Here is a 15,734-nt window from a genome sequence, read left to right as displayed (position 1 = left end):
GGGATTCTTCTAACTCTCAAATATTGACCGGCTCAGAAAGTGTTTTCAGCGACCAACACCATTTTGTGCTTACACTTACTAAAACCTATCTTAAAATAGCCTTTATACATCCAGTCTTCTGAACATCCACATATCCCCCTCTCCCCCTCTCACAGGTCAACACAATGCTGGAATCCCCTCATATATTGGGGGGAAAATACAGAGTACAACCACCTGGAGCAGGTGAAAAACATCTACAGGCGGATCCCTGGACCTGATAATGCACATAGTTTATTTTATGTGGTTACACCAAGGACTTCTAAGAGGAAAACAAATACTTTACTCTGGAAGGGGAGAAACTCCCATGTTTAAAAATGACTACACTATATGGTTATTTCCCCCATGTGTGTTTTTATGCAACAAGAATCTGCCAGACACCTTGGATGACTTCTAGAGCGTGTTCAGATAAGCAAATTCCAAGTATCTTTATAGTACACTAATCTTGTACAAATATATTCCTGCAAGACATTTATCTAGCACAGTGATGGCTAACCTGTGACACTCCAGGAAACTACAAGTCCCAGCATGTTCTGCCAGCTATCAGCTAGTTATCTACTGGCAAAGCATGCCGGGACTTGTAGTTTCACAACACCTGGAGTGTCACAGGTTAGCTCTCGCTGATCTAGCACGTAACAATTATTTACTAGAGTACAACAGTATGTTAGTGTATTGTCCTTAATGCAGAATAGCGGCGGCCATTTTCCCTTAGTCTCCCACACACAATATTGGTGTTACAGATAACGAACTAGTGACGCTGCACAGGGGGCGTGGTCACATGGTCTCTCAGACGCCATGTTAGTACCTGGAGAGCTGCCATCAATCATCTATAAGGAACATCTACATCCGGGACCTGTGTAAGTCGGAGGTAATTTCTTCCTATAATAATATATTACTCCTTCTGCACCAGACAGCGGGAATTACCTCCATAGAGGCCATTACCCCAAGTTTATGTGCAGTCTCCCAGCGATCAGGACTTCATACATGTGGTGTGAGCTCCCGCATCAGCTGCTGCATAATCCTCATTGGGCTCCGTGCTGCAGTCAGCAGAGGGCTGTTAGTAATAGCAGAGCTGGTTATTATAATGGCAGAGCTGTGAGAGACTGGATATCCACACCAGCTACACCCCATACACCACAGAGGGGCTCACACACCATGACTAGCCCAAATCCCCCTCCTTCCACCCCTCCATTACCCCACAGCCCCCCCCCCCCTACTATCACCTCCTACCCAACCACCCCCACGCCAAGTACCACTAACATTATTATTAATTTATTATTATTACCATTTATTTATATAGCGCCACTAATTCCGCAGCGCTGTACAGAGAACTCACTCACATCAGTCCCTGCCCCATTGGGGCTTACAGTTTAAATTCCCTAATATACACACACAGACTAGGGCAGTGGTTCCCAAACTTTCTCAGTTCGAGGCACCCTTAGGGTCACCATCATTTTTCCAAGGCACCCCATAGCCAAAATAATTACCAGGTAGTCCCGTTTTTTAAGTGGTTGGGTCAAAATGACGTAAGATTTATTTAGACCCCTTCACATTGTGCCCTTTCATCATATTACTGCGCTCCTTCACCATATCACTCTGTATCACACACTGAGTCCCCCTCCCCTCCTTCAGCGTCTCTGCCTGTGTCCTCCTCCTTTAGCGTCTTTCTCTCTCTGTGTCCCCCTCCCCTCCAGCGTCTCTCTCTTCATGTGTCCCCCTCCTTCAGCGTCTCTCTCTCTCTGTGTCCCCCTCCCCTCCTTCAGCATCTCTCTCTCTCTCTGTCCCCCTCCTCTCCTTCAGCGTCTCTCTTCATGTGCCCCCCTCCTTCAGCGTCTCTCTCTCTCTCTCTGTGTCCCCCTCCCCTCCTTCAGCATCTCTCTCTCTGTGTCCCCCTCCCCTCCTTCAGCATCTCTCTCTCTGTGTCCCCCTCCTTCAGCGTCTCTCTCTCTCTCTTTGTCCCCCTCCCCTCCTTCAGCGTCTCTCCCTGTGTCCCCCTCCTTCCGCGTGTCTCTCTCTCTGTCCCCCTCCCCTCCTTCAGCGTCTCTCTCCCTGTGCCCCCCCCTTCCCTCCACCGGAACTTGCACATGACAATATAAACTGTTGCACGGTCATTTCAGGGTTTTTTTATATAGCAGACACAGTTGAATTTAGCACCGTACAGAAGCCTGGTGATGATGCAAGGATTGACTGAAAAGGAGAACGGAGAGGGCCAACAGGCAGCAAAGGAAAGAGAATAGAGTTCAAGCATAGAGATTGAAGTGTAAATGACTGAGTATAGGGTTGTTGGAGCAAGAGAATAATAGTGAGTGAAAACAGGATAGTAAATAGGGTTAATGTGTAGAGAGGGGTTATTTCTTGATTCAGTCAGGAGGGAGAGATATTGGAGGTAGCATTGACAGACAGCGCTGTGGTGGGAAAGAATAAGATGGAAGGGAGGTAATGAAAGGCCTGGCATCCAAGATAGTTAATAAGTGTCAGCATGCACTGACAGCCTATGAGTGTTTTCCATGCTGGTGCTTGTAGTACTACAAGCGCCATCAAATTCATGGGCGCCAGTGCTTACTATCATTTGTAGTGTCACTGGTGTCCTCCCAGGCCTCCTCATCTGGTGGTGGGGCGACAAGATCCCTCTCCCACTCCGCCTCGTACTGGGTTCACATAGGTTGGGCAGTGCCAAGTGGAATGACATCAATCTGGAATCTCATTCACTTGCATGTGGGCTGGGGTCTGAAAATGCTTTCAAATGGAGTGAGGTCGCAAAGCGTGTGGGTTGGAGGTAGGGAGTACAAGAAATTTGAAGGTATTCAAATGCGTTTAGAATGTGAGAGAGTGACTCTTTTAGAGGTCAGCAAGGGACAGCCACCTCTGATTGAAGTCAGTGGGAAATTTAAGGTCAGCTTAGAGGTCGTTAGTAAACTTGGCCATAGATGTCCCCAGCCGGAAAGCAGAATTACCCCAGAGACAATTCATAGGGAGGTGATGTTCAGTTTCAACAAATATGAGTCCCAGAGTTTAGTTGAGAATTTTAAAGTTGGTAGCAGATTTGGAAGCCTTTGCTAAACGTGGGGTCAGGTCAGGCCAGTTTAGGTAGCCGGATTCGATGTCTAGCGAGGAGGATGTGCCTCTGTGGGCATACGATTCAGCCACTTTGGAAATGTTTAAAAGCCAGATAGTACTTTATTTTATCCACTTTCTCCTCTAGTGATAGGTTCCTTCAGGATGTTGGCCTCTTGTTCCAGATGATATGAACATGGGCTTTATGGACGTTGTTTAGCAGGGAGAGGGGAACCACCATTTAGGGCTAATACTAATTTTGACTCTTGTGATCCTGCCCAACCAGTAGATGATGAAATACCTCCAGGAGGCCACATCTGCCTTCAATTTTGAGAAGGACACTTTATGCTTACTCAAGTCCCAGAGGCCCATTCCGCCTTGGGCAGATGTTGTGGAGTCATTTTTGGGGGTCTTTGGGGTAGGGAGGTTGCTTCAGGCAGGTGATCTTTCTCTGTTGCAATTTCCAAATTAAGAAGGAGGGTTTGGGCCTCGATGGGAGATCTGGGTGTGTACATCCCGTATTTGATGTTATGTTGCCTTAGTAGGGTGATGAAGGCTTTGAAATCTTTTTGAAAGGATGGTATCCAGTGATGTGATTACAACTCCTGTACCTTGTTTCTAGGTTTGGGTTATTAAACACTGTCGGCCTCATTCATTACGGAACACAAAACAAACTTAATGTGCGGTTTTAAAAAATGCATTTTTACGGTTACTCTTGCAAACACATGTTCTAGCAGCAAACATATGTGACCATCATCACTATCACTGTGCACTTACACCTGCCCTGCAGCTGGTGCAAATGGTACGACTGAAAGACACGTATCTTAGAGATGCCCAAAGCTTGAATTAGACTTCCTTCTGTGTTCCACCTATGAAAACTTAGGTTACCGGAAGTGTCCTTGTGATCAATGATGAATTAGTTGTACCTGCGTTCACTGGTGAATAGTCCATTTCTGGGCAGGTGCGGTGCAAGTTAATGCAAAATATGGCACATATCAGCATTTACATTCCTTAATGAATCAGCCCCTTGGCTTCTATAGTGGTTATATTGGAATATAGAGCCCTGTTTCTGGCTTTGTTGTCAAGATAATCTTTGGGTCAGGGCTAAGTGGATGAAACCAACCGGTTGTGTACCCCTCTGGGGGGACCGTTCTACCACTGTGCCTCACAAAACAGTCAGTTTGTAATGACAAGTAAATAACAATATAAGGTCTTTATAATGTGTTCAGGTTAATTTATATATGATTAGTTGCATAACGCAACGGCCAAGCTCAGATTATACAGCCACAGTACATAAGAATGATGTTAGGTTCAGTATAACAATCTGCAATGTTCATGGATTAGTCTACTTAGAGATTATACACAAATGTCTTAGTATCTTTACCGTTTATCTCTGAAGTTAGTCACAATGTGAATTAACACACTTTGTTTTGGTGCCATGTTGTTGGCGCGCTTAATGTCCGTGGTGGGGGAGTGCTAGCTCCCGTTGTCCTGTGAACTCCAGATCCTTAGTTAAGCTGCCTCCAGGCGTATCTGCTGGTGTTTCCACCTCTACATGCTACACAGATTATGCGACATGCACTTACTGTACTTGACCTGCGCGTGCATTCCCCCCTTCCCTTCCTTGCTCAGCCTATCTAAGCGTACAGGATGGTAAGTATAAGATGTCTCACTCTACATAGGGACTTACTCTTACACATATTTGTGTGCATATGAGGTACAGAAATACGTATTTTACGCAAAGAAATGCACCAAAAAAAACAACTCTACATGAGGCCCTCAGTGCTTCTTATTATGTGAAATGTCTGTTCTGTGATGTTTATAATTATTGTTATATTTATTCCTAGACAGCTGAGCTGTGAGAAATCAGAGGATCTTTTACTAGAAGTCAGCTGAAGGTGAAACCTGTTCTGTATCATTCACTGATTCCCTGAGGATGGACAAGGACAGGAGTGAGAGGATATTAAATCTCACCCTGGAGATCATCTACCTGCTGACTGGAGAGGTGAGGGATTCTGGGAATGTCACAGTGACATCATACCTAATGTTATAAATAAAACGGGGACATGACTGGAGAGGTGAGGGATTCTGGGAATGTCACAGTGACATCATACCTAATGTTATAAATAAAACGGGGACATGACTGGAGAGGTGAGGGATTCTGGGAATGTTACAGTGACATCATACCTAATGTTATAAATAAAACGGGGACATGACTGGAGAGGTGAGGGATTCTGGGAATGTCACAGTGACATCATACCTAATGTTATAAATAAAACGGGGACATGACTGGAGAGGTGAGGGATTCTGGGAATGTCACAGTGACATCATACCTAATGTTATAAATAAAACGGGGACATGACTGGAGAGGTGAGGGATTCTGGGAATGTTACAGTGACATCATACCTAATGTTATAAATAAAACGGGGACATGACTGGAGAGGTGAGGGATTCTGGGAATGTTACAGTGACGACATACCTAATGTTATAAATAAAACAGGGACATGACTGGAGAGGTGAGGGATTCTGGGAATGTTACAGTGACATCATACCTAATGTTATAAATAAAACGGGGACATGACTGGAGAGGTGAGGGATTCTGGGAATGTTACAGTGACATCATACCTAATGTTATAAATAAAACGGGGACATGACTGGTGAGGTAGGGATTCTGGGCAGGGATGGGTTGGGAACTTAAAGTGGCCCTGAGAAAAATTCTGAAAGTGGGCTCATTTACGCGGGACCAATAAATGGTAGGCGGGGCCAATAGTAGGCTGAGTTAGCACACAGTTAGCCCTAGCCACATTGATTTAGGCAAGACACATGCAATACGCAATAGTAGGTGGAGTCCTGTCACACATGGCAGCGCTAACACACCAGTAGGCAAACCATTGCACTGGTAGGTGGAGCTACCACAAGCAGTCAGCACACCAGTGGATGGAGGACACACATTGGTTATGTAAGTGGAGCAGCTGAATCCAGCATCAGGGAGTTCCCGGGTTTAGCATTCATTTATTAGTAGTTGGGTCTACCAAAGGTTTAGAAGTCTCCCTAAAAGTATAAATTAAAGCATTAAACAGATTGCCTCTGCCCATCTGTACGCAAATCTTTAGGGTGTCCCAACCATGGTAGCGTGTGCCCTTCCACCCTCCCAAAGCCCTCTACCCCACCAAGTGCCCTCTGTACCTCTTCTTGGGGTTAGGGTGGGATTTCAAAGATAAATAACACATACTTTTAAATAAAACTGATTACTTGTAACCACACTAGCATGAACAATGAAAAAAATATATATATTTTTTAATTAAATGAAAATACTCCCATGGATGCACCATACAAAATGTATTGCAAGGTTTATAACTGTTCTACATGATCATTTGACCGCTATGCATTGCAGAGAGCATTCTTGTGTCTGCCCTACAATGCCGAAAGCATTCTTGTGTCCGCCACACAATGCCGAGAGCATGCTTGTGTCCGCCATATAATGCAGAGAGCATTCTTGTGTCTGCCATACAATGCCGAGAGCATTCTTGTGTCCGCCACACAATGCCGAGAGCATGCTTGTGTCCGCCATACAATGCCGAGAGCATTCTTGTGTCCACCATAAAATGCCGAGAGCATGCTTGTGTCCGCCATATAATGCAGAGAGCATCCTTGTGTCCGCCATACAATGCCGAGAGCATGCTTTTGTCCGCCATACAATGCCGAGAGCATGCTTGTGTCCGCCATACAATGCCGAGAGCATGCTTGTGTCCGCCATACAATGCCGAGAGCATGCTTGTGTCCGCCATAAAATGCCGAGAGCATGCTTGTGTCCGCCATATAATGCCGAGAGCATGCTTGTGTCCGCCATACAATGCCGAGAGCATTCTTGTGTCCGCCATAAAATGCCGAGAGCATGCTTGTGTCCGCCATAAAATGCCGAGAGCATGCTTGTGTCCGCCATATAATGCAGAGAGCATGCTTGTGTCCGTCATACAATGCCGAGAGCATTCCTGTGTCCGCCTTACAATGCCGAGAGCATCCTTGTGTCCGCCATACAATGCAGAGTGTCTGTCCCTGTGTGTTTTGCGCCCGGAGTGTCTGTCCCTGTGTGTTTTGCGCCCGGAGTGTCTGTCCCTGTGTGTTTGCGCCCGGAGTGTCTGTCCCTGTATGTTTGCGCCCGGAGTGTCTGTCCCTGTGTATGTATCCCATTGTCTGTACCAGTGTATATGTGCTCAGTGTGTCTGTCCCTGTATGTGTGTGCCCAGTAGTGAACAAGTGTATGCATGCCCAGTGTCTAGCCGTATATGCGTGCCCAGTGTCTAGCCGTATATGCGTGCCCAGTGTCTAGCCGTATATGCGTGCCCAGTGTCTAGCAGTGTATGCGTGACGAGTACTGAACAAGTGTATGCGTGCCCAGTGTCTAGCCGTATATATGCGTGCCCAGTGTCTAGCCGTATATATGCGTGCCCAGTGTCTAGCCGTATATATATGTGTGCCCAGTACTGAACCAGTGTATGCATGCCCAGTGTCTAGCAGTGTATGCGTGCCCAGTGTGTGTTGGTCTAGTGTGTGTACCTGTAGTTTCTGAAATATTACTTGCCATAGGATGTCCAGGAAGATCACAGCGTGGCCTCAGTGCATATGAAGTGGTCCCACCGCAGTACGTGTGGGGAAGGGGGAGGCCATCATAGAGGACGTAGGGGGGTGTGCATTGTAGCAATAGGCTGCACAGCCTCTACTTTGAAAATGAGGCAACGGGGAGGGATTAAGGCAGAGCTTTATTAAAGAATTATCCCGGAGGCCACGGACTGGCCCAAAGAGTTACCAAATATAAATAAACAATTGTTATCTTCTTTAAATCTGCATTTACCTCACCTACTATCTTCCATAGGTCGGCCATTCTGAGTCGCTGTCTATTACTAACCCCCACTTTAAATTCATTTTGCTGGTTGCACTAATTTGTTCAAAACAGATGATGGATCCGTGGGGGCCGGCTGTAGATAAAGGACTCTGATAGGTGGGCTCACTGTCTGAAGCTGCAGGAGAGGTAAATGCTATATGCACTCCACATTCCTGTATTTGGGAAACAGTTACATAGAGGCTTTGGATCGTATTTATAAAATAGAACATTTTTGGTTGTTTTACACAATTAACCAATAATAAAATTCCAAATAGATGGATCATTTCACTTCATTCATTTTGATGTCTCACTCAATACGCAGGATTACACAGTGACACTCAAGAGCCGCCCGCGTGTTTCAGGAGTATTGAGCACAACCCAGATCCCCATCACGGTGCCTGAACCTCAGTCACTGATACGTGAGGAAATCAATGGCCAGAAGATCCTGGAATTGACCAAACAAATCATTCAGCTGGTGACTGGAGAGGTGACTGCTGGGAATGGGACATAATACAGTAATATTAGGGCATGTGTCTGGATGATGACTGTGTCATTGTGTATGTCAGGTTCCTATAAAGTGTCGGGATGAGTTGGAGAATTTAGAAGGGCCCAAGGGTCTGTACGAGGACATGAAGATTGAGAATCCCCGGCCCCTCACATCACTAGGTAAGAGGAGACTTAAGGGCCATCTAGATACACACATTATCTGGTACTCATATATAAGCAATGTAATCAGTCACTGTTTCCTGCAGATGGATCCAGTAACAAAAATACCCCAGAGAGATATCTCCTTCCTCTTTATTCACAAGATTGTACACAGGAAAATCTCATTATCCCACAGGAGCATCAGGTAGATTTTAGGATCTCACCAAATTCCAAAATTTCCTTTCATTATGTGATCTGTAAAAAAGTGGTGTGAATCTTCTACACACAGATTATTAATTATGATATTTTTGTATTATTTTGTGAACTATTTAGGGCGATGTCCTGACTGATATTAAAGTGGAAGTTATAGAAGGAAAGACAGAGACGGATATGAGGGGTGATCAGCAGTGTAAGGAGGAGGAAATCCCTACAGATATCAGCACAGGTGAGTAATACACACTTATTACAGAAAAGAGTCACATATTTTGCTTATTCAGACACTAAAACAATCTTTTACTCTACACCCTCCTCTGTCAGTAAAAACTAATGAAAAAAAAGTATTTGCCCAGTGGGTAGTCAGGAGCCATCAGTCCCTAGTAGACTTCTGCTCTCCTCCTCACATCATATCATTGTGTGCTCCCAGCCCACAGATCTGACCCTTCTCCTCCTCACATCATATAATTGTGTGCTACCAGCCCAGAGATCTGACCAGTCTCCTCCTCACATCATATCATTGTGTGCTTCCAGCCCAGAGATCTGACCAGTCTCCTCCTCACATCATATCATTGTGTGCTCCCAGCCCACAGATCTGACCAGTCTCCTCCTCACATCATATCATTTTGTGCTCCCAGCCCAGAGATCTAACCAGTCTCCTCCTCACATCATATCATTGTGTGCTACCAGCCCACAGATCTGACCAGTCTTCTCCTCACATCATATCATTGTGTGCTCCCAGCCCACAGATCTGACCAGTCTCCTCCTCACATCATATCATTGTGTGCTACCAGCCCACAGATCTGACCAGTCTCCTCCTCACATCATATCATTGTGTGCTACTAGCCCAGAGATCTGACCAGTCTCCTACTCACATCATATCATTGTGTGCTACCAGCCCACAGATCTGACCAGTCTCCTCCTCACATCATATCATTGTGTGCTCCTAGCCCACAGATCTGACCAGTCTCCTCCTCACATCATATCATTGTGTGCTCCCAGCCCAGACATCTGACCAGTCTCCTCCTCACATCATATCATTGTGTACTCCTAGCCCAGAGATCTAACCAGTCTCCTCCTCACATCATATCATTGTGTGCTACCAGCCCACAGATCTGACCAGTCTCCTCCTCACATCATATCATTGTGTGCTACCAGCCCACAGATCTGACCAGTCTCCTCCTCACATCATATCATTGTGTGCTACCAGCCCAGAGATCTGACCAGTCTCCTCCTCACATCATATCATTGTGTGCTACCAGCCCAGAGATCTAACCAGTCTCCTCCTCACATCATATCATTGTGTGCTCCCAGCCCAGAGATCTGACCAGTCTCCCCCTCACATCATATCATTGTGTGCTCCCAGCCCACAGATCTGACCAGTCTCCTCCTCACATCATATCATTGTGTGCTCCTAGCCCACAGATCTGACCAGTCTCCTCCTCACATCATATCATTGTGTGCTACCAGCCCACAGATCTGACCAGTCTTCTCCTCACATCATATCATTGTGTGCTCCCAGCCCACAGATCTGACCAGTCTCCTCCTCACATCATATCATTGTGTGCTACCAGCCCACAGATCTGACCAGTCTCCTCCTCACATCATATCATTGTGTGCTACTAGCCCAGAGATCTGACCAGTCTCCTACTCACATCATATCATTGTGTGCTCCCAGTCCAGAGATCTGACCAGTCTCCTCCTCACATCATATCATTGTGTGCTCCCAGTCCAGAGATCTGACTAGTCTCCTCCTCACATCATATCATTGTGTGCTCCCAGCCCAGAGTTCTGACCAGTCTCCTCCTCACATCATATCATTGTGTGCTCCCAGTCCAGAGATCTGACCAGTCTCCTCCTCACATCATATCATTGTGTGCTCCCAGCCCACAGATCTGACCAGTCTCCTCCTCACATCATATCATTGTGTGCTCCCAGCCACAGATCTGACCAGTCTCCTCCTCACATCATATCATTGTGTGCTCCCAGCCCAGAGTTCTGACCAGTCTCCTCCTCACATCATATCATTGTGTGCTCCCAGTCCAGAGATCTGACCAGTCTCCTCCTCACATCATATCATTGTGTGCTCCCAGCCCACAGATCTGACCAGTCTCCTCCTCACATCATATCATTGTGTGCTCCCAGCCACAGATCTGACCAGTCTCCTCCTCACATCATATCATTGTGTGCTCCCAGCCCAGAGATCTGACCAGTCTCCTCCTCACATCATATCATTGTGTGCTACCAGCCCACAGATCTGACCAGTCTCCTCCTCACATCATATCATTTTGTGCTCCCAGCCCAGAGATCTGACCAGTCTCCTCCTCACATCATATCATTGTGTGCTACCAGCCCACAGATCTGACCAGTCTCCTCCTCACATCATATCATTGTCTGCTCCCAGCCCACAGATCTGACCAGTCTCCTCCTCACATCATATCATTGTGTGCTCCCAGCCCACAGATCTGACCAGTCTCCTCCTCACATCATATCATTGTGTGCTCCCAGTCCAGAGATCTGACCAGTGTCCTCCTCACATCATATCATTGTGTGCTCCCAGCCCAGAGATCTGACCAGTCTCCTCACATCATATCATTGTGTGCTCCCAGCCCACAGATCTGACCAGTCTCCTCTTCACATCATATCATTGTGTGCTACCAGCCCAGAGATCTATCTAGTCTCCTCCTCACATCATATCATTGTGTGCTCCCAGCCCAGAGATCTGACCAGTCTCCTCCTCACATCATATCATTGTGTGCTACCAGCCCACAGATCTGACCAGTCTCCTCCTCACATCATATCATTGTGTGCTACCAGCCCAGAGATCTGACCAGTCTCCTCCTCACATCATATCACTGTGTGCTACCAGCCCACAGATCTGACCAGTCTCCTCCTCACATCATATCATTGTGTGCTCCCAGCCCAGAGATCTGACCAGTCTCCCCCTCACATCATATCATTGTGTGCTACCAGCCCAGAGATCTGACCAGTCTCCCCCTCACATCATATCATTGTGTGCTACCAGCCCACAGATCTGACCAGTCTCCTCCTCACATCATATCATTGTGTGCTGCCAGCCCAGAGATCTGTCCAGTCACCTCCTCACATCATACCATTGTGTGCTACCAGCCCAGAGATCTGTCCAGTCGCCTCCTCACATCATATCATTGTGTGCTACCAGCCCAGAGATCTAACCAGTCTCCTCCTCACATCATATCACTGTGTGCTACCAGCCCAGAGATCTGACCAGTCTCCTCCTCACATCATATCATTGTGTGCTCCCAGCCCAGAGATCTGACCAGTCTCCTCCTCACATCATATCATTGTGTGCTACCAGCCCAGAGATCTGACCAGTCTCCTCCTCACATCATATCATTGTGTGCTCTCAGCCCAGAGATCTGACCTGTCTCCTCCTCACATCATATCATTGTGTGCTCCCAGCCCACAGATCTGACCAGTGTCCTCCTCACATCATATCATTGTGTGCTACCAGCCCAGAGATCTGACCAGTCTCCTCCTCACATCATATCATTGTGTGCTCCCAGCCCAGAGATCTGACCAGTCTCCTCCTCACATCATATCATTGTGTGCTCTCAGCCCAGAGATCTGACCAGTCTCCTCCTCACATCATATCATTGTGTGCTCCCAGCCCAGAGATCTGACCTGTCTCCTCCTCACATCATATCATTGTGTACTCCCATCCCAGAGATCTGACCAGTCTCCTCCTCACATCATATCATTGTGTGCTCCCAGCCTAGAGATCTGACCAGTCTCCTCCTCACACTGTCTGGTTTATCTCATGGGACATCAGTCTGACTCCATGAAATTACACATGAATGTCCTGTACACTTCCTGCTGTGACATTATCCATAACCATCTCCCTGTATTACCACATGTGACATTACCATGAATATTTGATCCTCAGCTGTATATTATCACTGTAATACTAATGCAGAATATGAGATTATTTTCCTCCCTCTAAGATCACATACACCCCATCACAAACTTGTCTTCACACAATCTCCCCATTCTCACACACACACCCATCATTGCATAATAGTTTCTCTCCAATCTTTGTGCTTGGATGCTCTGGACAGTTGTTCTTTATTTTTCTGATCTGACTCTGTTCCGTGCTTTCTTCTTATACTTTACTTTGTTCTGTTGCTCATCTCTGCCCTACTCCATTGTCTTACTCTATTCTGATACTGTCCTGCTCTGTGCAAGGATGTGAGACCAAGAGTAGTGTAAACCCATATCCAGGACTCGCTGCTCATTTAACCTATCTGTACTCTACTTTTGAAGCTCCAGTGTTTGCGTGTGATGGCAGAGTCTAGTTAGACAATGAGGCTTCCTGGCTAATGAGTCTTCCTGTTGTAGGAGGCTGGCTGGGCTATGGGTATGCTTAGGAGATGTTACTCTCCAATGTCCACATTTTGGCTGGAATTGTCCAAGTTGGATGTAATTTACGTGTCACTGTGGCTGGGTTTATGCAATGTGCTTGTAATGCAGTTTTCTAATAGTGAAGAAATGTTTGTAGTTTACAAATTGAAATTAAACAGCTGGACATTTCAACTTACTCATAGTATGAAAATGTTGGGCATTATAATATGTCAATCAATGTGAAATACAAAGTCTTATTTTCATACATTTATTTTATTTCCAACAGATGGATGCAAACACAGGAATATCTCAGAGGGAAAATTTATTTTTACTACAGATTTTGAAATAGAAGATGATAACATCACACATGGTTCCCCAGGAGGAAGCCCCACTACCCTAATTATACATCCAGATAAACCATCTGATGTCTCTAATCATGAGAAATGTTCTCCTGATAACATAGATATTGTTACACATAGTACAGCTCATACAGATGATAAAATATTTCTATGTCCTGATGGTGGGAAATGCTTTGTGGTTAAGTCATCTCTTCATAAACATCAGATAAGTCACACAAGCGAGAAACTATTTCCATGTTCTGAATGTGGGAAATGTTTTACACGTAAATCAAATCTTGTTAAACATCAGAGAACTCACACAGGTGAGAAACTATTTCCTTGCTCGGAGTGTGAAAAATGGTTTATAAATAAACCAAACCTTATAAGACATCAGACAACTCACACAGGTGAGAAATCATTTACATGTTCTGAGTGTGGGAAATGTTTTGCAGAGAAATCAAATCTTGTTTTACATCAGAGAACTCACACAGGTGAGAAACCGTTTACATGTTCTGAGTGTGGGAAATGTTTTACACAGAAATCAAATCTTGATAAACATCAGAGAATTCACACAGGTGAGAAACCATTTCCATGTTCTGAATGTGGGAAATGTTTTATACATAAATCATCTCTTGTTAAACATCAGAGAAGTCACACAGGTGAGAAACCTTATAAATGTTCTGAATGTTGGAAATGTTTTGCACAAAAATTTAAACTTGTTGAACATCAGAGAACTCACACAGGTGAGAAACTATTTCCTTGCTCGGAGTGTGAAAAATGGTTTATAAATAAACCAAACCTTATAAGACATCAGAGAACTCACACAGGTGAGAAACCGTTTACATGTTCTGAGTGTGGGAAATGTTTTGCAGAGAAATCAAATCTTGTTAAACATCAGAGAAGTCACACAGGTGAGAAACCTTAAATGTTCTGAATGTTGGAAATGTTTTACACAGAAATTTAAACTTGTTGAACATCAAAAATTTCACACAAGACAAAAGCAATTGGAAATGAAACAAGTTTTCCGCAATTCTCCAAATATTGTGAAATCAGTTAACTGTTAATGTAAATTAAACAATTGATCCGTGTGTGTGTGTGTATATATAATACATATATATAGTCCAGTCGTCCACAATATTAATATCGCTGACAAGTGAAGTGAATAACAGTTATTATCTCGTTATAATGGCACCTGTTAAGTGGTGGGATATATTAGATAGCAAGTCAACACTTAGTTTTTGAAGTTGATGTGTTGGAAGCAGGAAGAATGGGTATGCGTAAGGATCTGAGCGACTTTGACAAGAGTCAAATTGTGATGGCTAGATGACTGGGTCAGAGCATCTCCAAAACGACAGATCTTGTGGGGTGTTTGCGGTATGCAGTGGTTAGTACCTACCAAAAGTAGTCCAAGAAAGGACAACCGGTGAACCAACGACAGGGTCATGGGCACCCAAGCGCATGAGGAGCATAGGCTAGCCTGGCTGGTCCGATCCCATAGAAGAGTTACTATAGCACAAATTTCTGAAAAAGGTAATGCTGGCTATGATAGCAAGGTGTCAGAACACACAGTGGATCGAAGGTTGCTGCCTATGGGGCTGTGTAGCCACATAACGGTTAGAGAGCTCATGATGATCCACCACCAAAATGCCTACAATGGGCAAGTTAGCGCTAGAACTGGACCATGGAGCAATAGAAGAGGGTGGCCTTGTCTGATGAATCGCATTTTCTTTTACATCGTAGACGGCCAGGTGCGTGTGCATCGTTTAATATGGGGAAGAGAAGTCACCAGGATGTACAATGGGAAGAAGGCAAGCCGGTGGAGGCATTGTGATACTCTAGATTATAATCTACTGGGAAACATTGGGTCCTGGCATTCATGTGGGTGTTACTTTGACACATACCACCTACCTAAGCTTTGTTGCAGACCAAGTACACCCCTCCATGGCAGCGGTATTCCCTGAATGTAGTAGCCTGTTTCAACAGGATAATGCACCCTGCCACATTGCAAAAAGTGTTCAGGAATGGGTTGAGGGACATGACAAAGAGTTCAAGGTGTTGACTTGGCCTCCAAATTCCCTAGATCTCAGTCCATTCGAGTATCTGTGGAATATGCGGTAAGAATAAGTCCAAGCCTTGGAAGCCCCACCTTACAACTTACAGTACTTAAAGGATCTGCTAACGTCTTG

At 45.3% G+C, this 15,734-nt stretch overlaps 1 protein-coding gene across 1 annotated transcript; it reads left to right on the top strand.

Annotated features, from left to right (window-relative positions):
* The first annotated feature begins 751 nt into the window (after window positions 1–751).
* LOC142112068 (uncharacterized) lies at window positions 752–14,758 on the top strand. Its single transcript, XM_075193916.1, is given in 8 exon segments — window positions 752–904; window positions 4,938–5,095; window positions 8,295–8,459; window positions 8,539–8,638; window positions 8,725–8,822; window positions 8,951–9,062; window positions 13,497–14,469; window positions 14,471–14,758. Coding segments are annotated over 7 exon segments (1,659 nt in total). The 5' UTR covers window positions 752–904; window positions 4,938–5,026; the 3' UTR covers window positions 14,613–14,758.
* Window positions 14,759–15,734: the final 976 nt, after the last annotated feature.

Source organism: Mixophyes fleayi, assembly GCF_038048845.1.
Source record: "Mixophyes fleayi isolate aMixFle1 chromosome 12 unlocalized genomic scaffold, aMixFle1.hap1 SUPER_12_unloc_1, whole genome shotgun sequence".
Lineage (NCBI taxonomy): Eukaryota > Metazoa > Chordata > Amphibia > Anura > Limnodynastidae > Mixophyes > Mixophyes fleayi.
Note: the sequence above shows the minus strand (reverse complement) of the source record. Positions and strands in the feature narration are given on the sequence as shown.